We start from the raw sequence: 26,640 nt of genomic DNA, 5'->3' as shown, positions 1-26,640 counted from the left end.
ATTACCTCTGAAGGCCAATATTCATATTTATATATGCAAGGTCTCCGGGTCAGATTTATTGCGCCTCTCTATCCAGTCTATGGGACCAACGGTACTTCAGCTGATGACATGGAGTCTGATAACCCCCCAAAACGTCCTGCCTCCAGCACAACACAGACTCCAACACAAACTCCAAAAAAAAAAAAAAAAAAACTGAAGCTCGTCAGGCAAACCGTGAATCTGGTCGACTCCGGACGATAACACGGATCAACATCGGCAACATATTAGTAAAACATAGTAAACTCTAATGAAATAGCAATGTAAACTACATGAAACATTAAATGATTACAAAAGAATGTTCCAGGATACCAAAAAGTAGCTGCTTTAGGATGTAACTTTTATTTGCTAGATCTGTACTGACTAACGTGACTCATCCCACTACTATCATATTGTTTATACACATTTCCAGACACGTTCAGTACTTCCTACGATCTTACTGTTACACTGAAATTTTTCAGTTTAGTTCACTAACCGTTTTCGTTATCATATATTATACATTCACCTATGTTGACATTGCTGATTGTGAAAGATTTACGAATAGTTAGTGAAATGGCTTATCACGTCGGCTAAATGCAGTTTATTGTAACATTATCATGGTGCGAACACAGAGCATTAGTTCAACGTCAAGCTGATAAAAGTAGGCAATTATTGTAACTCTAGTGGAGTTTACATTAGTTTCCAGCATGTTGTGTGGTGCTTTCGCCGTTGCGTTGAAAGTCTCCGTGTGGCCGGTAGTGATTGCTCTCTCTTGAGATCGAGCACGCACACAAGCACGAGCGCTCTTGATGCATTCTGAAACATCACCACTAGAGGCCGCTAAAAAACGCATACAGCACCTTTAAGTATTATGTACCTACATTGAAATTAATAATTTGATACAATGGGACTTACAAACAGTACATACATATTTTTACATTGTACAAAAACTGTAAATTTGTACATTTGTAATTACACAGTTGACCCTTCCCTTAAGGTCCGTACACACCGGGACGAATATCAGTGCGCGTTATTCGTCAGCGTTTTTCAACGCTTTTTTTTGTGTTCACACTCAAGCGATTTTCGCTGACGATGAGGCGAGTGAACATGCAAATTCATTCCCTGACATTAGAGGGCGCCAATTTGCTCTGCAATACCACTCCATATCAGTTTTCTTTTATTAAATGTATCATGTTTGCAGTCGCTGTCACGTTTATCATATAGTTCTTTACGTTCTAGCACCAACGAGACCAGCAGCTTCCTCGTCTTACTTCCTCCTGGCTGTGTAGACGGCGACACTACTTGGCGTAGATCTTCTTCGCTGTTGCATATGTGTGCTCGGCAAGACAGTTTTGTGTTTGAGTGCCCCCAAGTTGTGTTTTACAGTAACTTCAGAAGCTCCAAAACACGTGAGCAAAAGCGCCAATCTCATTGGTCGTATGGTTTTTGACACGGCGCGCCAAACTAAAAAAACAAACCCGAGGCGTTTTGTTTTTTTTTAAATCCCGCTTTTACGCGTGGTGTTTTACGCGTCAGTGTGCACACTCACATTGGCGCCCTTTGTTTAGTCATGAGGCGTTAAACGTTGGCGAATATCACGCGGGTAATTCGTCCCGGTGCGAACAGGCCTTTACGCCTTAACCCACCCTTAAACCCTTAAACCAACCGAACCTTTCCCGTATCACACCTCAATAGCAGCGAAAGTGTTTTACAATACAACATGAACACAAGTACATTGTACTTATTTTTCAATGTAAGTACATAGTACTTAAAGCCACTTAATATAAAGTGGGACCTATTTTTGTAATCTACAAGTAAGCCATTCGTAGATCGATGCCCCTGAATGGCAGTGTTACTACTAAGACGTTGCTGTTTGTTTTTAGTCAGGTTTTACCGAGTTAGATGTGTTCCTGGGTCAATTTGTTCAATTTAGTTGATTCTGGAACAACATTCTGTACATAAATTTAGTCCTAACCATATTCCTACCCCTAAACCTAACCTAACCCAAAAGAGATTTAGAGGGAAATTATGGTGAATAACATTGATGTAGAAGCACATAACCCTGTCCCTCGAATCTGATTGCTTGATTGGAATGTTGTCCTGGGATCAAAAGATGTTGATCCAGGAACATGTTGCACTTGGTGAAATCGGGTTATGCAGCATCCTGACCAGCCAACATTGCTTCAACCAATGGCATGAGTTTGGGGCGGGACTAACTGTGGGTCAGACCGTATTTGAAAATGGATTATTTTTGCAATTTCATCGGTGACGCTAACGGCTAATGATAATTTGACGAGTATCAATAATTTCTTTATATATATTGACCTCAAATAGATCGGTTTGCTTTTAAGAGTGTTTTGCAACACAGACACACTCACGCACATATAGACAAACACATGTACACCCACGCACACTGGAATTAAGCAAGTGTTTCGCCCTTTCTGGATGGCGTCCAACGCGGGTCCACCCCTATTCACCAAGCTCACTTCAAACGCACTGGCCACCTGCCAAAAATGTTTTTCCCCTTAAAGAAAGAAAAAAAAAATACTAAAATATATAAACATTTGGACTGTTTTGAAAGCGTACACTTAACACTAAGGGATAAGACATGTAATTATGGGTATGAAGAGACACATTCAGCATTGGGTATTGTAACTGCGGGGAGCGGACGATATGACTAAGACCTGGACCTTGACGAAGGGATACAGGGCCAAAAGGCACCTATTAATGCCGCCCAGTCGCCTTTACAGGGCAAAAGGTTTGTGGAGGGAAAAAAAGCTCCTGTTCAATTATAGGATTTTCCCAATAATTATTCTCTGAAAAACTGAAAGAATCAGAGATGAAAAGGAGCGCTGAGATCCAAGGAAAACAACATGCAAACTGCGGCCATAAACACATTGTTCTTGCACCTGCGTGTAAGGCCGCTCGCCCTTAGCAACCGCCCGTGTTTTGGTTCAAGCCCGCTTTTTGACGCAGGTTTCCTAGAAGGCTAATGAAACGCTTACAACAAAAATAATGTATGCAGAGGAGAGGTCACGTCATGTCAGATTAGCTTAGAACAGCTGTCTAAGTCTCCAAGGACGAGCAACACGGAAAACCCGCAAGGTCACAGGGAAAGATTTTGACTGATTGGAACCACAGCGCTTAAGTGTTTGCTTATGCTACAGACACGTAGGATGAAAGATCAAATGAAAACGTCAAAACAGTTGGGCTAATATGTGACGAGCTAGCTAATTGTTGTTCCAAAGGTGGTCTTATGCAAGACAGAACTTTTTTTTTTAAAAGGACGTAGCGTTGCATATTAAATCAGAAATCCTTTTTCTCTTAGCTTGTGTTCCTCTTATGATTGGTCTCCTTTCTCTAGGGAATTGAACTTCAATGAACTTCAAGAGTTCCCCGTGGCCATTCGCACACTGGCCAAGCTTCAGGAACTGTAAGTAACCGAGACTAACTTACCCAGCATACATGTGTCAGCGTGCTTCCTTTAAAGTGGACCGCTTGGCCTGGCCTCGTGCTCCTTGTAAATCCCGCTTAGTCCCTAGAATGTGGTTCTCAAGCACAAGTTTCCTGCAAAAAAAGCAGATGCTTAGAGATGAGCGCTTAAGTCCTTCCTTCTCAAGTATCCTAAAGTGTTTTTTGCCTGCGGGACTGCCTCCCGACAGGTGTTTCTGTAAGATACAGAGGATGTTTACATGGGCAGATTTGAATTGACGCAACCAAATGCTTTTCACGTGTGCTTATGGGAGAGTTCTGCACTTTATAAAAAGATAAAATGCAATTGGACTCGATTGTGCAAGGTGATGAATTCAATTTCGGCACCCAAAAAAAGACCTTTTAACCTTGTTTATTTAACACGTGTAATTATTTTAGACTGTTTAGAATTTTCGGATTACAATTTGCTGGCAACATGTGTGCCATAAATTAACTTTAGCATGTTATATTCCCAGTGACGGCAGATGATGATGAATTATAAGCTGTTGCAGTGGTTGAATGTGTGGCCACTCCGAATAGCACGTCAGCGCTAAAATTTATAGCCTATACGGAACAGATGCAGTTAGCAAAAGCACTCCTAAAGCGGGTCTTGATCACTGGATTTCCTCATCCTATAGTAGACTGTGTTTAAGTGTGCAGATGGTCATATTCTCACTCTCCAATGCATCCTGCAGGGGATTCCACAACAACAACATTAAGGCCATTCCCGAGAGAGCGTTTGTGGGGAACCCACTTCTGCAGACCATGTGAGTATCTCGTCTCAGAAACGACAGTAAAGCCTTTTTCTGTTGACTAAACGTGTAACAGACAGAGCATGTTATAGAAGTCTGTTTATCTTAGCCAACGGAGCAGGAAATATATGACAAATATAATATAACGAGTGCCTTTTGCTTTCTCCTACCCGTATTAGCAAATGTATCGATTTTTATTGCAAGAAATAAGGCTTCACCAGTTAACATTAGTTAATGTATTAGTTATTAGTTAATGTACAAGTTACATTAGTTAAGAATTCTTCTGCAGCATTTAATAAGATTAGTGTATGTTAATTTCAACAATTACTAATACATTATTAAAATGTTGTATTTGTTAACATTTGTTAATGCACTGAACTTACATGAACAATCAATGTACAGCAGGATTTTTATTTACTAACATTAACAAAGATTAATAAATACTCATGTATTGTTGAAACATGCAACATGTATTGTTCATTGTTAGTTCATATTAGTTAATACATTAATGCTAACAAATGAAACCTCATTGTCAAAAATGTCATTTTATCTGTTGAATAGTAGTCTATTTTGTAATAAACAATAGTTATGATGTTAACAGGGTTGGCATAAAAAGATAAAAATCTTTATTTTTTCTATATGTAAAGGAGGCCAGCTAGTAAGAGTTATGCTAGTTAAACCCTCACTCTCCTTATCTCAAGAGGCGCTCTAGCGACTAACGCCAGAGACTGCGGTCTTTAGCCTCCATGTTAGAGCGCCCCCATCCAATCCCAGTCAGTTACCTGGGTTTGAGGCCCGCACACAACAGCCCTGTTAGCATTTTTTTACATATCAACCCTGTTACTACTTCTTTTTACATCTTAACCTGGTTACCACTTTTTTTTACATATCAACCCTGTTACCAATTACTTTTACATCTCAACACGGTTACCACTTTTTTACATCTTAACCCTGTTACCAATTACTTTTACATCTCAACTCTGTTCCTACTTTTTAACATCTCAATTCTGTTACCACTTTTTTACATCTCAACTCTGTTACTACTTTTTAACATCTCAATCCTGTTACCACTTTTTTACATCTCAACTCTGTTACTACTTTTTAACATCTCAATCCTGTTACCACTTTTTAACATCTCAATCCTGTTACCACTTTTTTACATCTCAACTCTGTTACTACTTTTTAACATCTCAATCCTGTTACCACTTTTTAACATCTCAATTCTGTTACCACTTTTTTACATCTCAACTCTGTTCCTACTTTTTAACATCTCAATTCTGTTACCACTTTTTTCCATCTCAACTCTGTTACTACTTTTTAACATCTCAATCCTGTTAGCACTTTTTTACATCTCAACTCTGTTACTACTTTTTAACATCTCAATCCTGTTACCACTTTTTAACATCTCAATCCTGTTACCACTTTTTTACATCTCAACCCTCTTACCAATTAATTTTACATCTCAACTCTTTTACTACTTTTCTAACATCGCAATCCTGTTACCAATTAATTTTACATATCAACTCTGTTACTACTTTTTTGACATCTCAATCCTGTTACCACTTTTTTTACATTTCAACTCTGTTACTACTCTTTAACATCTCAACCCTGTTACCAATTAATTTTACATCTCAACTCTGTTACTACTTTTCTAACATCTCAATCCTGTTCCCAATTAATTTTACATCTCAACTCTGTTTCTACTGTTCTAACATCTCAATCCTGTTACCACTTTTTTACATCTTAACCCTGTTACCAATTAATTTGACATCTCAACTCTGTTCCTACTTTTAAACATCTCAATCCTGTTACCACTTGTTTTACATATCAAACCTATTACGAATTACTTTTACATCAACTCTGTTGCTACTTTTTTAACATCTCAATCCTGTTACCACTTTTTTAACATCTCAATCCTGTTACCACGTTTTTACATCTCAACCCTGTTACCAAGAACAACACATTTTTGTTAAAGTTGATAAAAAAGACAACATTAAAAAATGTTATAATCCTTAAAAACAATTGTGTTAAATGCTAAATTTGTTAACTCTGTTACAATATAGTAAAAGAAATAGTTCTGTTATGTCTCAGCATATGTAAAGTTTTATTAATTTAGCTGGATATGGCACTTCGTACTTATTAATGCTTAAAGAGATTATTTTGCTGAAAGGATTTAAATATGTCCTTGTCAAAATGGAAAAGGCAACCGTTTAGAATGATCCATTCAATTTTTAACAAAAACGAATGTATTTTTCTTCTCTGTTCAGTCATTTCTACGAGAATCCCATTCAGTTTGTTGGAAGATCAGCATTTCAGTTCTTGCCAAAGCTACACACACTGTAAGTACACGTCTATGTGTGAAATGATCACATACACATGATTAAACAGAACCGTTTGGCTTCCGATAATGCACCTCTAAAGTACCAGTTGGCAGATGTGTATAATTTCCATTTCATAATCGCTTTCCTTTTGATGAATACTGTAATCTTGCTCACCTCTTGCCATCACCTCTCTCATAAGTAAACATTAAACTAGTAATTTGTCTCCAAAAAACAGCACGTTTTAATTATAACCTCATAAATGCCAGAATATGAGATTTAGCTTTTCATAAAACCAGTAAAAAAGTAATTTACTTCTCTCCAATTACACAGATAATGCATAAGAATGCTGCGAGTGTCTATTCAGCATTCATTATTTTGATACAAAGTCTACCGTCTTCCATTGTTGATTTTGGGAAACTTTGCAAGTGTAATCAAAATGATGGAATCAAGTGGAATAATATATCCCTCTAGATGATGGAGAGCTAAGCGTGTACGGTAACAGTAGACATCCCTGTGGTTTTGCTGGATGACATCTTCATTAGCAGAACGATCCTCACTAATGAGTTATCTAATCTCGTTTTAGCTCTTTGAACGGGGCCACTGAGATCCGAGAGTTTCCAGATTTGAAAGGAACCACCAGCCTGCAAGTTCTGTGAGTCTGAGATCAAATGTCCCCATTTCACGCAGGATCGGTTTCACTTAAGAGACTTCCAGAAGTTCTTCCCACCGTCGAGGACAATGGAATAACCGTTGACAAAATAGAGATGCTTTTACTGATCTCTCAGCAGGTTTCGCACAAGGGTAAAAACAATGCTTAGGCAAGGGCCTGCTGAACCGAGCCCTTCGATGTTTACTGGTGAAGCATCTGTTAATATGAAGTATATAGTTACTGATCCTAAAAGCCACGGATCATTAAACCACTCATTAGAGTTAAGGGGGAAGGGTTTTCAAACAGCTTTTTGGGCGCACCCCAATATTACGCCATTGTTTGAGTCAAAGTTGCTGTGTTGGGCTGGTCGGGTTCCTCAAACTAAGCAACATTTTGATAGCGCCACAGAGTGTTTACAATTTTTGCACAAAGCTTAGTTTGAGGAACCCGACCAGCCCAACACAGAAACAGTGTTGTTAACAATATTTACACTGTAAAAAAAAAAAAAAAAAAGACGCCTTAAATTTTTAAGCACAGTCAACTTAAAATTACATTAATCTGACTTATTAATATTTAATTTATTATAATTAATCAATCCATTTGAATGATCTTTGTCTTGGTTCCAGGAAAAGAATAAATAATAATCTAGACACCCTCAAAACAAGACTTGTTTTAGAAATATACTATACTATACTATATATTTTTTCATTTTTAATTTTTAACTTGCCCTAGAGATAAATCTCAGTTTCTTCATTTTTAAGTCATCTTTTTCAGTGCATTCACATTCATTTATTAATGTGTTTTTTTCACTAACTGTTTCTCTCTCCTGGTTCTCGCACACACGCAGTGTAAACTTTCCTCTTTGATTTTCTTTCAGTACGTTGACCCGAGCTGGACTGACCGGCCTGCCATACGATCTCTGCCACCTGCTGCCTAAATTAAGAGTGCTGTGAGTTTCCAAACACAAATACGCACCTGCAACACACAAACACACTCAAAAGCTCAGCTCTAAAAGATTCTTAAAGATCCGAACTGGCAAAGGGAGTTGAAATTCCCCCAGAGGAATTTGATGTAACTAAACTTTCAAGGTGTTCCTAAAAGCCTCCTTTAACATGACTTCAAAACATCGGCAGGTGGATATTTTTAGCCAACTTTACTTTTTATTTTTGTATCATTTGCGCAAGCTTGTGCAAATAATTTGAAAGTAAAAAATAAATTCATTTTAATGAATTTTTTCATGTAATCTCTCTTTTTAACATGTTTAGGAGCAACCACTTTGAGTTAGAGAAAGCCCTGCAGGAAAAGCGAGACTGTATGAAACTGTTCAAATGATGAATTAGACCTCTGGGGAGAGTAGCGGCTTAACATGCCATTCTCTCTCGATATTCGCTTATTCTCTCTCCAAGGTTTCTTCTTGCATAAACACTATATTGGGTAAAAAGAAAGAACACTACAAGATGGTCTTAAAAGAGTTCACTTTTCAAAAAACTTATGCTGATAATTTACTCACCCCCATGTCATCCAAGATGTCCATGTCTTTCTTTCTTCAATCGAAAAGAAATTAAAGTTTTGGATGAAAACATTCCAGGATCTCAATATAATGGACTTTACTGGACACCAAACGGTTCAAGGTCCAAAAGACAGTTTCAGTGCAAACTGCAAACCGTTCAAAGGGCTTTAAACGATTCCAAATGAAGAATAAGGGTCTTATCAAGCCAAACGATCGCTCATAGCTGGGTTTCAGTCACGGTTTTCAGAATTCAGATGGAGGGCAGGGAGTGAAGAGCGCAATGGACGAGATGGAGGAAAGTCCGTACTGTACTACTTTACACGCTATTACAAGAGAAAGAAATAAACAGAAAACCAAGCATATGTTGGACGTGATCTGTACGTTATGAAGAAATATTGAAATATTTTCCTGCCATAGAGGCAGCAGATATCAGCAAATACCTCGTCTTACAGACATACTTTGACTTTACAAAGTTCGGAAACGTTACACGTTACACAAATAGTCACTTGAGTTGTATTAACTAACCTTTGACGAAGTGATCACTAACATTACACACACATGCGCATTTTACCCTTCGGCTCCTCCCGACCGCAGACGTAGGTCTGCAAGCCATTTTTCCAAAGTTTTTCTATCAATTTCTTGCATTTCCCCCCCTTAGGAACAACTTTTGGTACACAAATAAAACTCCTTGTGGTAACCATAAATGACTCAAAACACAGGCGTTTTGAGTTTGTTATAGTGCTAAATACAGCAAATCACTCCCTGCCCTCCATTTGTATTTCGCGCCATGGCAACGCAGTGGCGTGATGTCATATGAAAACAAGCTATTTAAAAAAAATAAAAAAGTTTAAGTTTTATAAACTCAAATGCTCGCCTTGCTTTGTACTGCAATGCATGTTCGTGACTCTCCTGTTCAATTCGTTCATTTCGTTCGTTGAATGACTCGGAAAAAGATTTGAAGAGTTCAGATGCAAAAGCCTCTAAGTGCCATTTGAAATTTTCTTCTAGAATGGTCATTTTTATCAAGCTTGTATATTTAAGTTCAGTGATTTCACTTAAATGGCAATGATAATTACCTATTAATTGTTATTTAAGTGAAATTACTGAACTTAAATATACAAGTTTGATAAAAATCATCATTAAAGAAGAACATTTCAAATGGCATTTAGAGGCTTTTGCATCTGAACTCTTCATTTGTTCATTTTGATTGTCACAAACGCGCATCAGAACAGAGCAAGGCGAGCATTTGAGCTTATAAAACTTAAAGTTTGTTATTATTTTTTTTTTACTTTTCGCTTGATAAGACCCTTATTCATCGACTGGAATCATTTAAAGCCCTTTGAACAGTTTGCAGTTTGCACTGAAACTGTCTTTTGAACCTTGAACCGTTTGATTCCCATTGAAGTCCATTATATGGAGAAAAATGCTGGAATGTTTTCATCAAAAACCTTAATTTCTTTTCGACTGAAGAAAGAAAGACATGGATATCTTGGATGACATGGGGGTGAGTAAATTATCAGCAAAAGTTTTTTTTTTTTTTTTAAGTGAACTACTCCTTTAAAATTAAACTCATAGTAACATGCAACTTGGAGCACTTACTGTATTAGAATGTTATCTACATTGCGAAACATGTACAGTACATGTACATTTCATAATGACAGAAACAGTATAAGGGAGAGATGTAGGAAAAAATGAGAAATGTAATGATCATTTCAGATCATGTTAATTGAAACTAAATAAGCTAAATCATATTATAAATCACATATTGTGTTTTCCTTTTCAGTTTAAAAATATTATTGGTCTTTTCACATTCAAATAGAAACATTTGAACCGACTTGCATTAATGGGTCATTGATAATAATTGGCCATTGAGGCTCAAGTGTATTTCTGTGCCACAAATGATAAATGAATAATGGTTACGTGATGAATGTTTTATAGATTCACGGACCCACCAGTGTTTAAACTGGGATAGAAGTGGAAAATACATCACAATAATTATAACTTGAATATTTCTATATTTTTGTATTCATTTGATATTAAAGTACTGATATGTACTATTATGAAATTATTGTGAAGTGTTACCAGTCAACCTCCGTAACCTCATTATTCGTGAGCTCTGGTAAGAAATGCTTTTTGAGATAAAGAAGTCTCATTTCTGATGTATATTTGTTTGATTTCAGGGAGCTGTCTCACAATGTCATAGTAGAGCTGCCGAGTTTCTACCACTGTGCCTCGCTTCAAGAGATGTGAGTTCTCTAGTTTAATAGAATAATATTGCCAATATATCTAAGATAACTCTAAGAGCCCTAAATAACCCATATATATTTGACACATGACAAATGAACGTCATTACAGTAGCAATCCATCATTGTCCATATTTTGGAGGCTTTCAAGTGTGTCCTTGGTCGCTGTGTATGATGTCTGGCGTAGTGTGTGTGTGATGCAATAATACCAGATTTTTTTTGTTTTGACTCGGCAGAGGCCTGCAGCACAATCTGATCAAACAGATTGAGATGAACACATTCCAACAACTCAACTCTCTGCGCTCACTGTGAGTACTGTACACACACACACACATCTTATGATGGCCTTAAGAGTTACAGTACAATATAAAAGCACCAGTGAAAATGCTCCCGATTTGCATTTTCTAATTTAAAGGTACACTATGTACATTTTTTGTACGTAGTGTAAAATTTACATATTGAGTTGATGCATCATCACCATGATTCACTGGTTAGCTTGTTATAAATGTGTTTATATTTTAGACCTGATGGGATGGATTTAATGGGAAATTGCGTACATTCGTAACTCATAAAGTTTCTGGTGTGTGAGTGGCAGTTAAAGGATTAGTTCACTTTTGAAAAAACTTTTGCTGATAATTTACTCACCCCCATGTCATCCAAGATGTCCATGTCTTTCTTTCCTCAGTCGAAAAGAAATTAAGGCTTTTGATGAAAACATTCCAGGATTTTTCTCCATATAATGGACTTACATGGGAACCAGACGGTCCAAGGTCCAAAAGACAGTTAATAACAGTTTCAGATGCAGCTTCAAAGGTCTTTAAACGACACCAGACGATGAATAAGGGTCTTATAATGCGAAACGATCGGTTATTTCAAAACTTATTCCAAAAATGTAACCTTTCTAAGGACAAATGCTAGCCTTGCTCTATTCTGTGAGGCGCGTTTGCAACGTCACGTAATACGTAATTACGTTCAAAAGGTCACGGGCGACGTAGCCGGAAGTACAGAATCAAAATCGTCCGACATCGTTGTTTTACCTTTTAATTCCTTTTTTGTAAACGGCGTTTGAGTTAGTTTTCACGTTCAACCTATGCCTTCAACTTGTAAACACTGACTCTGTACTTCTGGCTACGTCGCCCGTGACCTTTTGAACGTAATTACGTATTACGTGACGTTGCAAACGCGCCTCACAGAATAGAGCAAGGCTAGCATTTGTCCTTGGAAAAGTTACATTTTTGGAATAAGTTTTGAAATAACCGATCGTTTCGCATGATAAGACCCTTATTCATCGTCTGGTGTCGTTTAAAGACCTTTGAAGCTGCATCTGAAACTGTTATTAACTGTCGTTTGGACCTCGGACCGTCTGGTTCCCATGTAAATCCATTATATGGAGAAAAATCCTGGAATGTTTTCATCAAAAACCTTAATTTCTTTTCGACTGAGGAAAGAAAGACATGGACATCTTGGATGACATGGGGGTGATTAAATTATCAGCAAAAGTTTTTTCAAAAGTGAACTAATCCTTTAATTTGTCACAGCGAGCGAGAAAGCCTGACATAGATCAGCTAAATCTCGATCCTCCGGGCAATCACCGAATAGAGGAGAGTCTGCTAGCACAAAGAGAATGCGACAGAGATCGTAATAAAACAAGAATCAACATTGCCGTGGCTTTTTAGAGATGGCGAGAACTGAGGGATTTGAACTCTAAAAGCAATACAGAGATGGTGTTTTTATTACTCAACAGGCGAGTAAGCTATTTTATGGAACGGCTAGATTGCTTAGATTTGTAGCTCTCTAACAGAGATCACTGTAAAGCATTATCTATTGTGAAGGCTCATTTCATTATGGTTTTTGTAGCGCTGTGCTGGAATTTATTTTCATGGAAGTATCGTGTATATTAAAGGAGAACTTCGGTCAATTTTGACATTGAGCTCTTTTTTTGTACATTTGGAGTGCTGCCAGTACAGACAAAAACGACAAAAATTGGTGTTGCCGACACCGTGTTATCTTCTTTTTAAAATTTGCATCTTGTTGACTTCAATGAGGCAAGTTCTAAACCTGCTTTTAGGCTCTTAACATCCTTGATTTGTCATTACGAGTGCACAGCCATGTGAGTGGTGTTATTAAGAGTGACCACGGTCAATCTGGCTCAAAATGTGCTAAAAAAAAATTAGATCAATGTTAAAATTGACCGGAGTTCTCCTTTAATGGGTAAAGCTACAGTAACGTCATCAGATAGTCAGGTTTTATCTCGTAAGCCGAGTAGTGAAGCACAACCAAAACAATGTTCTTCCACAAAATACATGCAGTTTTGTTTTTTGTTTTTTACCACTACTGCTCCAAAATTTGCAGTGTACCTTTAATAAACATTTTACATTACAAATATAACAAATTGATGAATAAAAATGCCTTTGCTTAGAGCCTCTCAGACTGCATGATTGATTTGATTTGAGAGAGAAAAAAATCAAGTTCATGTGTCTTAAACATTCCTTATATGTATATATATATATATTTTTTTGAGAACTTTAATATGAAATAATTCATAGAAAGAATTCATAGAAATAATTGGTAAAGCTCACCAACATTTCCACCAAGAGGCCAAGACAAGTTAACCAATTAACAACTGCCAACTCAAAGCCAGAAAATTATATACAAAACAAGGATTATTGTTAAAATAATATGAGAGCAAGACAGATATCTGAAACTTTCATGTTGGCTGTCAAGTTCTGAGCAAAAGCATTTCTATTTTTACGAGAAAAGGAGAAATGGCAGGTGTATGGATGAGTAAATAACATTTCATTACAGGGATCTTAGCTGGAACCGGATCAACACCATCCACCCTGACGCCTTTTCATCCCTTCAGTCTCTCATTAAACTGTAAGTATACTATATTCAAAACACTGCCAGTGTAAATCATTGTATTTTCCACTGAAGATAAATCTCACACAGCCAAGATGTCTATATAGATATACAAAACTGTTATTAAACTGTGACTTTTCACAAACAGAGATTCCATGATGCACACTTTTGAGTTTCTGTCATTCGTGCAATGCTTTCTTTGGCTCAAAGTGAAAAGACTGTGCTTGTAATCATGGTTAAAAGCTCTGTGCAGTGTTGAAGACATGCATCGTCAGTCACAGGCGATTAAATGCAAGCAGCATTAGGTGAAGAATGTGATGAATGAATCAATGTGTGAGGCTGATAATTGTGTGCAGGAGTGAATGACAGTGTCATACCCGAGTAGATATCGCAATAGTTATAGACCTTGTATAAACTTATAAGCAATTACTCTGGAGCAAATTCACTACCAAATAAAGTGCATGGAAAAGGCAAATCTCAATACGAGTACAACTCCTTCGACAGTATGTGTGGCATGCTGTTGATTACCACAAAAAAATTAAAATAATTTTGACTCACGCTTCACTTTGTGAAAAACAAGCAAACATATTTTTCTGTGGTTATTAACAGCATTCACTTGTGTTGAACCTGGAACATGCACAGTTTTATTTAAACCGATGCATTTCAGCTTTTATCACAATTAATACTTCAAGGCCAGTGTGCCGAAACATGTCGGCTTAAATAAAACTTTCTCCTATCTCCTACAAGTGTTGTTGGATTTAGAAAACGTCAAAGCCGTCAACGCCTTTTCACTGCAGAATACTTTGCAGAATATAAATTCCCCCCCTTTGGACTTTGGGGTGGGTGCTGAACATGCTGATTGGTTGAGCTTCTTGGTTCTTACCAATCTTTCTGCCCGATGGCGCCCATTCGTCCCATCCATCTCACGGTAAATGTCCGCTATAGATGATAACAAACGTTGTCTACTTTTATATTTACCACTACGAGCTTTCTGAATACGCTTTAGTATTAGAGCTCGTCTCTTTTCTGCCGTTTTGTTAATTACCTCATTAGTAAACCAATAGATCGCTCACAAAAGCAGCACAGCTTGAATCTCCTCCATTCTTACACACTCAAAACTCAAAACAAACAGACTGCGAGGAGCAGTCAACATCACCAGACTAATTTACATAATATTCCCAGTACTGCGGTGTAAACGCAGTAAGCAACCGGTCTGGGGCAATAAAAAGTTCCTATGAAAAAAGTTCCTGGGACAAATAGAGAGCCTAAGTCCCTCCCCTTCCGGTCGACCACCATGGGACCTTATTTTGGAAAAATATTGAATGGTAGTCAATGGCGAGAGACAACAAATATTTTGATCTCGTTTGAATTGTGCCCTGAATTACACATATGATGTTTGTCAATATAAAAGATACATTTTAAAGTAAAGAAAGTCGCAGTTTGATGTAAAACCGTTGAGGTATAAGACTGTGAAAATACGGAATTACAAAGACTACAATCCCCAAAGGCGCACATTTTCTCTCAATGAATGAAGCTAACTTTACTGAGGCTGTCTGTCATTGTTTCTACAGTCTTACGTTATAATCGTAACGTTACGCCGTCCTACCTGAGTGTTTTGTACCAGACTGCACACACACACGAGCAGCGGATCTCGTTTCGCTTCCCGGGAGATGTAGTTCACAGAGCGATTTTCACATAAAACTAAATGTTACTCTTCTGTTGTATGACAAACTGCGACGTTTTTGACTTTCAGAATTATCTTTTAAATTGACAAACATCACATGTGTAATTGAGGGCACAGTTTAGACGGAATAAAAAGATAAGTCGTCTCTCGCCATTGACTACCATTCATATTTTTTCCGAAATAAGGTCCCATGAGCCGGATTTCCAATAATGGCAGACAGGAAACAAGGAGCTGGCTGAAGTTCAGGAAGTAGTGCAGCTGGGCATAAAGCCAATTGCGGTGGAAACGCGGCTACTCACAAATAGCTATTACACTACAAGAAATGTCAAATTAGAAAAAGCATCAGGGCATTTTTTTGGTTGCAAGATATTATTGGATCATATCCATAGAGTTAATGTGATGAATGTAGTTTACTCTGCAAGGATACCTATGTGAACTTGGAAAACTGACTTCACACATCCACTAAAACCACTAACACACCAGCTAACTGCATAACTGCAAAATGGCTAAAACTTCAATGTGATGGATGGTTGCCTTTTTAACAGCATCACGCATCACTGAAGGTAACACATTTCACTCCAATAGCCGCTAAAAGGACTCGCCGCCATTGTAGCAGAACTTCACTTGCTGTTAGCATCCCATTGACTCCCATTCATTTTGGCATCACTTTGACAGCGAATAACTTTACATCTGAGGTGTCCAAAGACTTAATTTGTCCATTATTTATTTCTAAAGAAACACAACAATGTATAAAAGGCTCCATTACCTTGTAGCTTACGTCACGGCCCCGCAGAAAGAGTTTTTGAAAAAATAGGCTAACGATTGCATCATAACTAATCGACTCTCCGTTGCACAGTAGAGACTAACCGTATAGACAGGAGTCATAAAGTCCGATAAAATCAAGGGAGAAGCCCATAGAGAGTCATAAAGTTGATCCAGCTGCTAGCTCAAGGACTGCTAATACTCACTCTCTCCGTGTCTATGAGATTCGGAAGAGGATTATTCCGATTTAACTCGGCACAGCCACTAAAAGAGCCTGTGCAGAACGCCTGGTGATCAGGCTTTTAACAGGCTTCAATTTTCTCCGTTGAAATCAATGGGGCCGCTGTGTCCATTTATTTTACTGTCTAAAACCTCATGACTCTAATTTCAAGATTTCCAACAGAAGATCTCAAAGGCACAATGTTGACAAACCTTCACACAAAATTATCTTATAGTATAATATGGGACATTTTAAGTAGGTACTTCATGTGTAGCACCACTTTTGCTCCATCTGTAACTTTTGCTCCATCTGTATGTTTTTTACACAATGATGATCCATCTATATCTCCTCTCTCCATCCAGAGATCTCACTGGGAACCGATTGAGCAGTCTCCCGCTAGTTGGGCTAACGAGTCTAACTCATCTTAAACTGAAAGGCAACATGGCACTTTCACGTTCTTTCAGAGAGGAGGACTTCCCCAACATAAGGTACATTTTTGATAACCAACAACCCCAAATAAACTCCACTATCAGAATTGCTTGACTTAAAACACTTTCATGTTAAACCATCAAAGAAAATTCACAAGTGTATGTGGTCATTAAGTCCCACAACACAAATGCCTCGAATAGCTCAAAAACACATGAAGGTTGTACTCTGTTTTGTGAGAAACATTCAACCGTTTGTAGATTTGACAGTTTCAAGATACTAACAATCTGGAACAGGCTGTGCGTGCCCCAAGGAACATTCTGTTCATTTGTACGAGTAAACGATTTCTCTTGACTATCTGGCTTGATGCAAAGTCATCTGACAGGCGGAAAGATTTTTTCAAGATACCTTATTCTCAATACAAGAGAGGCTGTTATAAATATCCTGTCCCGATTCATCAACAGCACAGGGCTTTGGAAGCGCTCCAAGACTTCAGCCTTAAGTGCTGCCGTGATTTGATTAGCACCTCAAGAAATCAGAGATTTCAAGTATTACCATTTCCAAAAAGCAACTGATTACAATTAAAGAGAAGTCACGGTTTAAGTCGTGACCCAAATGCATTTAAAATAGCCCTTGCAGTTAGATGAATTGCTAAATTACTTCATGCATTATTTGCAGATTGATGAATCATTTTTTCCTCTGAAATGGGATTTTTTTTTATAGTTTTCATATATACTTAAACTGATGCAATATGTCCTTATTTTAATGTTAAAGGAGTTGTCCACTTTAAAAAAAAAAATCATCCAAGAAATCCATGTCATTCTTACTTCAGTCGAAAAGAAATTAATTTTTTTGATGAAAACATTCCAGGATTTTTCTCCATATAATGGACTTCATTGGGAACCAAACGGTTCAAGGTCCAAAAGACAGTTTCAGTGCAAACTGTTGAAAGGGCTTTCAGATGATGAATAAGGTTCTTATCTAGCGAAACGATCGCTCATTTAAAAAAAAAATAACAAAGTTTTAAAGTCGTTCATCATTTTGATGAACGAGTTCAAATAGGAGAGTCATGAACGTGTATCACTAAACAGAGCAAGACGAGCATTTGAGCTTATAAAACTTAAACTTATTATTATTATTTTTTTTTTTAAAGAGCGATTGTTTCGCTTGATAGAACCCTTATTCATCATCTGGAATCGCTTAAAGCCCTTTGAACAGTTTGTAGTTTGCACTAATACTGTCTTTTGGACTTTGAACCATTTGGTTCCCACTGAAGTGCTTTATATAGAGAAAAATGCTGGAATGTTTTCATCAAAAAACTTAATTTCTTTTCGACTGAAGAAAGAATGACATGGACATCTTGGATGACATGGGGGTGAGTAAATTAGCAGCAAAAGTTTTTTTTTTAAAGTGAAAGGCAAACAAATTTAGGTTCTGGGAACGTTAGTTTTTGGTTCCCAGGACATTCCTAGAACTTTCCCTTAAGGTTAAGGGAACATTCCCAGAACATTCTCCTTACGTTATAAAAATGGAACCTAAAAATAACCTACATGGAACGTTCCTATAAGGTTCTTGTTTGGTTCCCAAAAAAATAACCTCACGGGACTATTTTCGGGAACGTTAGGGAAACATTCTGTGTTTGCTGGGCTACTCCTTTAAAACTCAATTTGGCACATAATAATAAAACTATTTGTGGTATACAAATATTTGATGGAACATATACAATTATTTTGAATTGTAAACATCGCTTTTGTTGAAACAGGGTAATCGAGATGCCATATGCCTACCAGTGCTGTGTATTTGGAGCATGTAACAGCTACAAAGCAGCCAGCCAGTGGGAAGAACAGATGGGCAGTGAAGAGGAAGATCTCCAGAAGAAAGCACTGTCCCTGTTCCCCATTCACACCGACAACAACTGTAAGTCCTACAACTTCTCACAAATCTGTCAAACATTATGACTAGGAAGAAAGTGGCAGTGGTAGCAAGCACCATTTGCAAAACAGTACCTTTTTTAACTTAGCGCAATAACTACAATGTGGAAAATAGTAATAAATAACGAGGAGGAGGTGTCTACATTTTGACAGGTAGTGGTGGTACTTCAAAGAATATTCTTTGAAGTACCACCACTACCTGTCAAAATGTAGACACCTCCTCATTATTTATTACTAATTTCCACATTGTAGTCACTGAAACTATGATATAACACAAACAGAAGTGTGAGAATTGCATAGTGACCATCCACACGTGAAGATGATTTCAAGCATTTAAGCTTTAGATCAAAATGGTTTTAGACTTCTTGAGATGGTCTCTTCAACGTCTTAATCGACATGCAAATGGCTAGAAAAAACCAGTTAGTTAAGTTTAAATGATCTGAACTTATTGTTGCAAGTTTCCCAACTCCAATACTGTATTGTCAAGTCACTCAAGTTTGTACAGTAAACCTTTTATCAAAGTCCCTGCAGCCAAAAATGAAAACATTGACGTTACACAAACACGGTTCTCATATGAAAGGAACATAAAAGCACCACTTGTAGCGGTTTTCCTAAGTGTGTGTGTGTGTGCGAATCTATTTTTATTTGCTCTCTTCTATCTGCCAGTCTCTTCATCTTTAATTAGCACAGTAGAAACATGTCAGGGCCTTACAGTAACCGCAGGTATTTGACAGATGAAATAAAATGTGTCTTTTCTCCATGCATTCCTCGATGGGATCTGATCAGGTTTCAGACTTGAAAGCAGCCTTCCGTAATTACACTCCAAGGGAAATAAGATAAACATTAACAATTCAAGGTCCAAAACATACCATTTGGCTTATCGGAAAATAACAAAACCAGAGCGTGAACAAAGCCTGATGATTGATTGCACACTGAAGGAGAAATGGAAAGTTGCAACTGAGATGTGTTCGGTGTTGAGTGCTGCTAAAGCCCTTAGATAAATTAATCCGTTCCAGCAGACTTGATGTCCATACCGTGGTGATTAATCTTCTGCCAGACTGAGTGCATCATGGCATCTTGAACACCGAAGACTATTTCATCATCCTGCCGTAAATGCGCAAACCAAAGGTGCCTCATGCTTTTCATGTGTTCACTTGCAGATGACCTTGACTTAGAGGAATTCCAGTTAGCTATTGAAGAGTCCAAACTACAAACCAGCATACAGTGTACCCCCATCCCAGGTAAATCCCATCAGCAACACATCTCTACTCTAGGCCACATGTATGCCACCAAGACGAGCACATATCGAGCACAAACAAGCTAAACAACACGCACGTTGAAGAAAAAAAAATGTTTTACACCAAATGTACAGACTGATCTCATGAAGTAGCGTGTGTATGACACGCCAATTCGTATTTCCATTTTTGGCGTGCTATCAACACGCATAATCGCTTTTCAGCGGGTTTATGAACGCCGTTGACTTAACGTTATTACTTTATATATAAATATATGACTTACCTCAACCCCGTCCCTAAACCTAACCGTCACTGGGGTTAATGGCATTTATGACTGTTCCCTTACAATCCTAGGAAAGAAAAACATAGCTCCCCAGATGTAGATCTACATTTTGCTTCGTTTCACTCGGACATTTGACGGCGTGTACAGACACGCGGAATGACGCGGACGTTGGCGTAGACATACACGCGGATAGCTCAAAATGCGTAGAGATAACACGCCACTTGACTCGAAATTGGCGTGTATGTTTACGCAAAATGTTATGATGTCATGTTGCAATGTATGCACACTTCACCGAATCTCCACCAATACTCAGCTTAGCATGATTTGATAACCATGTGGGTAAATCTCACTTCCAGAAATGGTGCTGATATAAAAAAAGAAAGAAAGATGGTTTCAGCTGTGAGACATTTAGCTAGAAAACAGCTACTGTTGTTATATTTGATTTTGCATTTTAATAAATTTGACAAATATTAATAAATGTTCTTCAGTATATTCGTAATTAACATTTATATACTGGGCCTAAAACTAACATTTTGCCACATCTGGCAAATGGACGGTGACTTAAACTGCCATTGAACTGTTTTTGCAAAAACAGCCAGTTATGACACCAACATATTAAATACCACGGGAAATTGACAGTTATCTATTCCAATTTCAATACCACAGCACTACGTGCCTAACTCATTTACATTCAAAACATAAATAAAGACAAGTAACAGTGGTAGGTAGAGACATTATATAAAGTAATCAAATCTAAAAATCTTCACTGTAAAAATTAAATCAAGAGAAGAGAGTCATTTTTTCTTTGTACTTTTGTTGTTTGATTAATATTGAAAACACCGAGAGCAACAAAAATATTAGGCTGCTGTCACAAGACCTAATGCACGGACCCACTATACTGATACTTTTACACATGTGTTGTCTTACTGGACTGTTTATGTTCACTCAAGCCATAACCGACGTCATAACAGATGGTAGGATATTTGTCGAAATGGACATTTTTTTTTAATACATATGTCCGTTCAAAAGCAAGAAGATGTGAAATAGAGCTCATTTCAGTATTCGTGTGCTGTTTGAGACTCTTTTTTCTGGGTGCGCGCTTCAGATCTTTGCGCACTCTAATCTTTTCACACAGCACATGAGTAACGAATTGAGTTCCCTTTTGTGTCGTCTTGCATTTGAATATTTAAATTTGGCAAGGCTTAAACTTTCGTGACAATGCAGCACTGGCCCATCAACTGTCCCGAGTTCACATTTGTTCACGTTTTTGTTCTCACAATGCAATTCGAATTCGATTTACACCGATTCATATTCTCGCCAACGCCGATTTCTACTAGCATTTGGTGCTCTGTGAGTGTTTTAGGCCCTGTTTACGTAAATGACCATAGAGTGTAATACTGAAGAAGGTCAAATGTGGCCTACTATTAGGGCTGTCGCGGTAACCGCAATATTGTAGTGCCGCGCTTCTGACAAGTCAACCGCAGAGGATAGCACGTAACCGCAGCAACCGCGATAATCACGTTTTTTTATATAAGACTATACCCTTCTTGTTTTAAACTTAATGCATGTATTGAATGTTAAACAAGTTCATAATGATAACAAGACTGTTTATCATGGTGATGTGTAGCCTGGCTTCACACAGACAGTGAATGAGAGAGATCGGCAGAGCGCGTGCAATTACCTGCGTCTGTCTTTGAAGTCGTGAAAAGCTTGTCGTGTCAAAGGGAAGCGAAATATTTGTCGCATCATCATTAACGTTCTCTTCACGGGTATTTTCCCATAAATGCGCGTCAGCACAGCACAGCACAAAGCTTGTTTCTTTACATCTCTTTTAATGAATCAGCTTTTTTAAACGTGTTCGTTGAATGAACGGTTCAATGACTCGCTCAAAGTCCGTTGTCATAACAATATGCGCGCTGAGTGAAAGTCTTTCAATGCGCATATACTGTAGACGCTGTTTAGTTTCGATTACATTGGTTACCGAAAATGTCCTCGTTTTTGTCCACATCATAAACTTTTTTTATATAGCAACAAATACATATAAATGAAATAAATAAATAAATAAATGGCGGTAATACCGCATATCGCGCTATTGAGCCACTCAACAATACCGCAAGGGAAATTCCATAACCGCGACAGCCCTACCTACTATTATTCTCTTTTATCAGCACAGTCTCATCCCAAGACGTCATATAACTGATGTCTTGTGACCATACGTCAACATCCGCCTTTTTAGGGTACCCTTAAACGTCGGTTATGACGTTATCGGATCCTAACCCTACCCCAGACCTAAACCTACCCCGTCACCTAACCGACGTTAAAGGTAAAGCGTCAGTTGTATGACGGCCCGGGATCGTCATGTAACCGACGTTTAAGTGTACCCTAAAAAGGCGGATGTTGACGTATGGTCAAAAGACGTCCCAAGACGTTAGTTATATGATTTCTTGGGATGAGACTGTGTTACTTTTATAATCTATACGTACAAGCAATTGCATTAAAACCATTTATAAATGTCTGCCATATTCTCAGAACAACTTCACAAACTCTTTTGAATTATGGGGGAATGAATCTAGTTAGATTCTTGCTGTACTATTCTATCTTTGTGTGAAGATGATAATAAAGATGCATTGGGTCTCATAAAACAAGCACACAAACTTGTGTACTTTTGAGAAAAAAACTTCTCACATTAAAAGTTGCACTTCTTTCAAAGCAACAATTGGTGCAAGAACTATTTTAAGAAAGATTTACAAAATACTGTGCGTTTTATTTTGTTGTGTTTTTGAATAAGCCTCAAATTAATGTGTTCTTTATCTGACCATTTCACCCCTTCAGGTCCATTCAAACCATGTGATAACCTGTTTGACAGTTGGGTGGTACGGCTTGGCATGTGGCTCATCTCTTTGGTCTCGCTGACGGGAAACAGCCTTCTCCTCTTGACTGTCTTTGCATCCCCCAGCTATCTCTCCCCTGTTAAGTTCATCATCGGCACCATCAGCGGCGCCAACCTGCTTACGGGCCTCTGTACCGGCACCTTGGCATTGGTCGATGCCCGGACATTTGGAGAGTTCGCCTTGCACGGAGCTCAATGGGAAATGGGTGCTGGTTGCCAAACTACAGGCTTTCTTTCAGTACTAGCCTCGGAGGGGTCCATACTCTTCCTGACTTTGGCTGCAGTGCAGTGCAGCGTGTCCGTGTCTTGTGCCCGTGCCTACGGAAAGTCGCCGTCCCTGGGAAGCGTGCGAGCCGCCTCTGTGGCGTGCCTGGCACTTTCGTTGGCAGTTGCCGCTTTGCCTCTAATTGGGGTCGGGGAGTACGGTGCAACTCCGCTCTGCACGCCGTCACCACTGCCGGATGGCGAACCCTCCACCTTGGGTTTTATGGTCGCTCTGATAATGATGAACTCCCTGTGTTTCCTGGTGATCACCGGAACTTACATCAAACTGTACTGGGACCTGATGAAGGGTGACTTCGACAGCATTTGGGATTGTGCCATGATCAAGCATGTGGCCTGGCTCATCTTCACCAACTGCCTGCTCTACTGCCCCGTAGCCTTCCTCACCTTCTCTTCCCTTCTGGGACTCTTTCCTGTGAGCGAGGAGGTCGTCAAATCAGTCGTCCTGGTACTTCTGCCTCTTCCTGCAAGCATCAACCCCTTGCTCTACCTCCTCTTCAATCCACACTTCCGTGAAGACGCACGTCTCCTTTTTAGAAGAGCTCACCACCATCATGACCACAACCTGGATTCCTTCGTCTCGGTTGACACGGAGAAAAGCTCATATGACTCCACCCAAGCCCTGGTGTCCTTTGCCGCTGAGGCGGATGCAGTGTTCGAGAGTTCATCACCACCAAACCAAGACACAGTTGCACGGTTTTCTTGCCCACCCTCAGTGCCTCTCATTCCATGCCAGATGCAGATGAAACCCTCAACCGAGAGGGAGAGCATTGGAGAGAACCTGGTCAGGTCAACACCAGAACTCATTGACAAAGAGCAGGAGTATTTCAGGAGCAGTGGACTGGAAACTCATAATGGCAACTGCTTTTCTGGAGTCTACCACTCCCCAAATCTCTCAGCTAGTTCTTAAGTCTTCTCCTAAACTCTAAAGCTTTCAAGGACCCAGTGAGTTTGAGAAGTTGTGAGCCTACATATGAACTGACCCCTAAAACCTTAAGAGCTAATGAACAATGAACTGTTTTAAAGTGGGACTATATACAAATATACTGTCCCAACTGCTACATGGCCTAAAAAAGCCTAATACAACATTTCGTGACACAATTTTGTGGGCCATTCAGTAATTTAAGCAATGTTCAAAAACAAATCTGCATTTATTTTTTTGTAACTTTGTAACTTGTTTGTGAAATTAGGTTTAAAGGAATGTTCTGGGTTCAGTGTCATCATCATCCAGAGAATACTGAGGATTTTCAAATAAAATAATTTCCCGTTCAACTCCTTCCATGAAAACAAACGAAACAATACAAGCACGAACAATGGAAGTCTATGTGGCAAAGTACTGCACGGGTATTATAAGTATAAAAATTCATAACAAATTCACCATGTATTTGGTAATGCATAACCATACGATTTACAGCTTTACAGCTCAAACGTCTTTTTTTTTTTTTTTTGGATGATGAACCTGGAACATTCTTTTAATTAGAAAAAAATATCACAGGGATGTTTGCTGATGTAAAAGGAGTGATGTATCTAAATATGTCAATGTGAAAAAGGTCTCTGCATAAAGCTCAATTCTTATGTCATGTATCTCAAAGCATTATGCATTTATTTCCAAGTGTGTATATATCCTTGTTAATTATTTGCAAGTCGTAACTTGCTAAAGTCCACCTAGTGAATTAAAAAAATAATTGTATGGGAAGGTAAATACCTATGTATATTGTCAAATAACATTTAGTGAAAATACATTATGCCAAGAGATGAGGCCAGAAACATACTCTCTGCAAATACACAAAAGGCTTGGCCATGAACTGCTAGCTCCCAGTCCCACTCGACATAGTGGTGGCAAGAAACCTTGAGAGAACAGTCACATACAAATGTCTGTGCCATACATTCAGGTATCTAGGAATAAACATGTTGCCAGCTTATTTTAACTGATTGACTGACTCTTCAAACCAATGCTCCAACACAACATAAGCTGAATGCAATATGCATTAAAATGAGTTTAAACATTTCAGAAGCATTCGAAATTTGAAGCATTGTGTTCATGTACTTGCATAGACTATGTCTGAGCCTCACAGGATCTATTTTCAGAGTTGCATTTCATTTTTTTATGTCAAGACCACGTGATTAAGGAAGAGAAAAAAAGTGAAATGAACATGTCAGTGCTATAAACTGAACATATATAAAAAAAGAACTATGTGTGATTTGATTGGGTCGTAATAAAGCTTGGTCGGGATCTGTTACAGATTGTAAAGTAGGCTAGCTATTGTATTGTAAAATATAACTACCTCTGATCTAGCATGCTATACCTTTTTTATCCTTATTGATTTATATTCTTTTTATATTAAATGTATATTAAAATGTAATTTTTTTTATATTGAAATTTTAAGATCTTTGTACAACAGACACTATTCTGGATGTAAATATTTTCGTATTTCTGTACACATGTGATAAAGAATGATTTAATAAAGTTACTAGTTTCATAAATGTAGCCTATGTCTTGAGGACTACTGAACAATTCAGAGAGATGTGAATGTAGTGCACCTTTGAACATTTAACAACAATAAACCCAGATATAAGAAACTGTATAGAAATGAGATTCAATTCATATCATTCACATGTTCGTCAAATATACACTACCTGCACATTTTCTTGGGTTGCTCTGACTAAAGTGCTTCTCTCTTGTGTACAGTTTTCTCGGTAAAAAGAGGAACAGTGCGATCAGACTGAAGAATAAAATAACAATGGCTCCCACCAGTGGCTCATGTTTGTAATGACAGTGTATGCTGAGCTCAGACTTTGCAAGAAAACAGTTAACAATAACATATAACAAGTTTAACAACAGCCATATAAAATACACAAATCGTACCTTGTTCTTCTGGATTGCATGTTCAGACGATCTTTTTTTTCTTCTTTGCCTTCTCTAGATTGCGTGGTTTTTGTATTCTGAGTAGCCCACTGGACCAACTAGACACTTCATTATTTCCACGAAGAACGTTCAGACAAGCAGTAACAGTCAGAACACTTGCTGCATCCGAAAACAGTATGACTAAAGTACGTCCGAATTCACAGTAGGCCAACTCATAAACAAGTAGACAAAAAGTACCTGA

General features: G+C 38.2%; 1 protein-coding gene and 1 long non-coding RNA gene across 2 annotated transcripts in view; one reads left to right on the top strand and one right to left on the bottom strand.

Moving 5' to 3' along the window:
- The window catches only part of lgr6 (leucine-rich repeat containing G protein-coupled receptor 6), a 129,822-nt gene extending 103,725 nt beyond the window's left edge, over window positions 1–26,097 (top strand). Inside the window, exons 7-18 of the mRNA XM_039689880.2 lie at window positions 3,380–3,448; window positions 4,182–4,253; window positions 6,506–6,577; window positions 7,143–7,211; window positions 8,086–8,157; window positions 10,899–10,964; window positions 11,198–11,269; window positions 13,767–13,838; window positions 16,849–16,974; window positions 18,675–18,829; window positions 20,004–20,084; window positions 23,194–26,097. Coding sequence (XP_039545814.2) covers window positions 3,380–3,448; window positions 4,182–4,253; window positions 6,506–6,577; window positions 7,143–7,211; window positions 8,086–8,157; window positions 10,899–10,964; window positions 11,198–11,269; window positions 13,767–13,838; window positions 16,849–16,974; window positions 18,675–18,829; window positions 20,004–20,084; window positions 23,194–24,443 — 2,176 coding nt within the window. The 3' untranslated portion in view covers window positions 24,444–26,097. The remainder of the gene's footprint in view (window positions 1–3,379; window positions 3,449–4,181; window positions 4,254–6,505; window positions 6,578–7,142; window positions 7,212–8,085; window positions 8,158–10,898; window positions 10,965–11,197; window positions 11,270–13,766; window positions 13,839–16,848; window positions 16,975–18,674; window positions 18,830–20,003; window positions 20,085–23,193) is intronic.
- LOC120491879 (uncharacterized) overlaps window positions 1–26,640 on the bottom strand; it is a 119,537-nt gene extending 92,897 nt beyond the window's left edge. Inside the window, exons 1-2 of the long non-coding RNA XR_005625348.2 lie at window positions 26,400–26,640; window positions 3,472–3,582 (exon numbers count right to left, since the gene is read on the bottom strand). This is a non-coding gene — a long non-coding RNA (uncharacterized LOC120491879). The remainder of the gene's footprint in view (window positions 1–3,471; window positions 3,583–26,399) is intronic.

This window comes from Pimephales promelas, chromosome 20, assembly GCF_988280905.1.
Source record: "Pimephales promelas chromosome 20, fPimPro1.hap1.1, whole genome shotgun sequence".
Taxonomy (NCBI): domain Eukaryota; kingdom Metazoa; phylum Chordata; class Actinopteri; order Cypriniformes; family Leuciscidae; genus Pimephales; species Pimephales promelas.
Note: the sequence above shows the minus strand (reverse complement) of the source record. Positions and strands in the feature narration are given on the sequence as shown.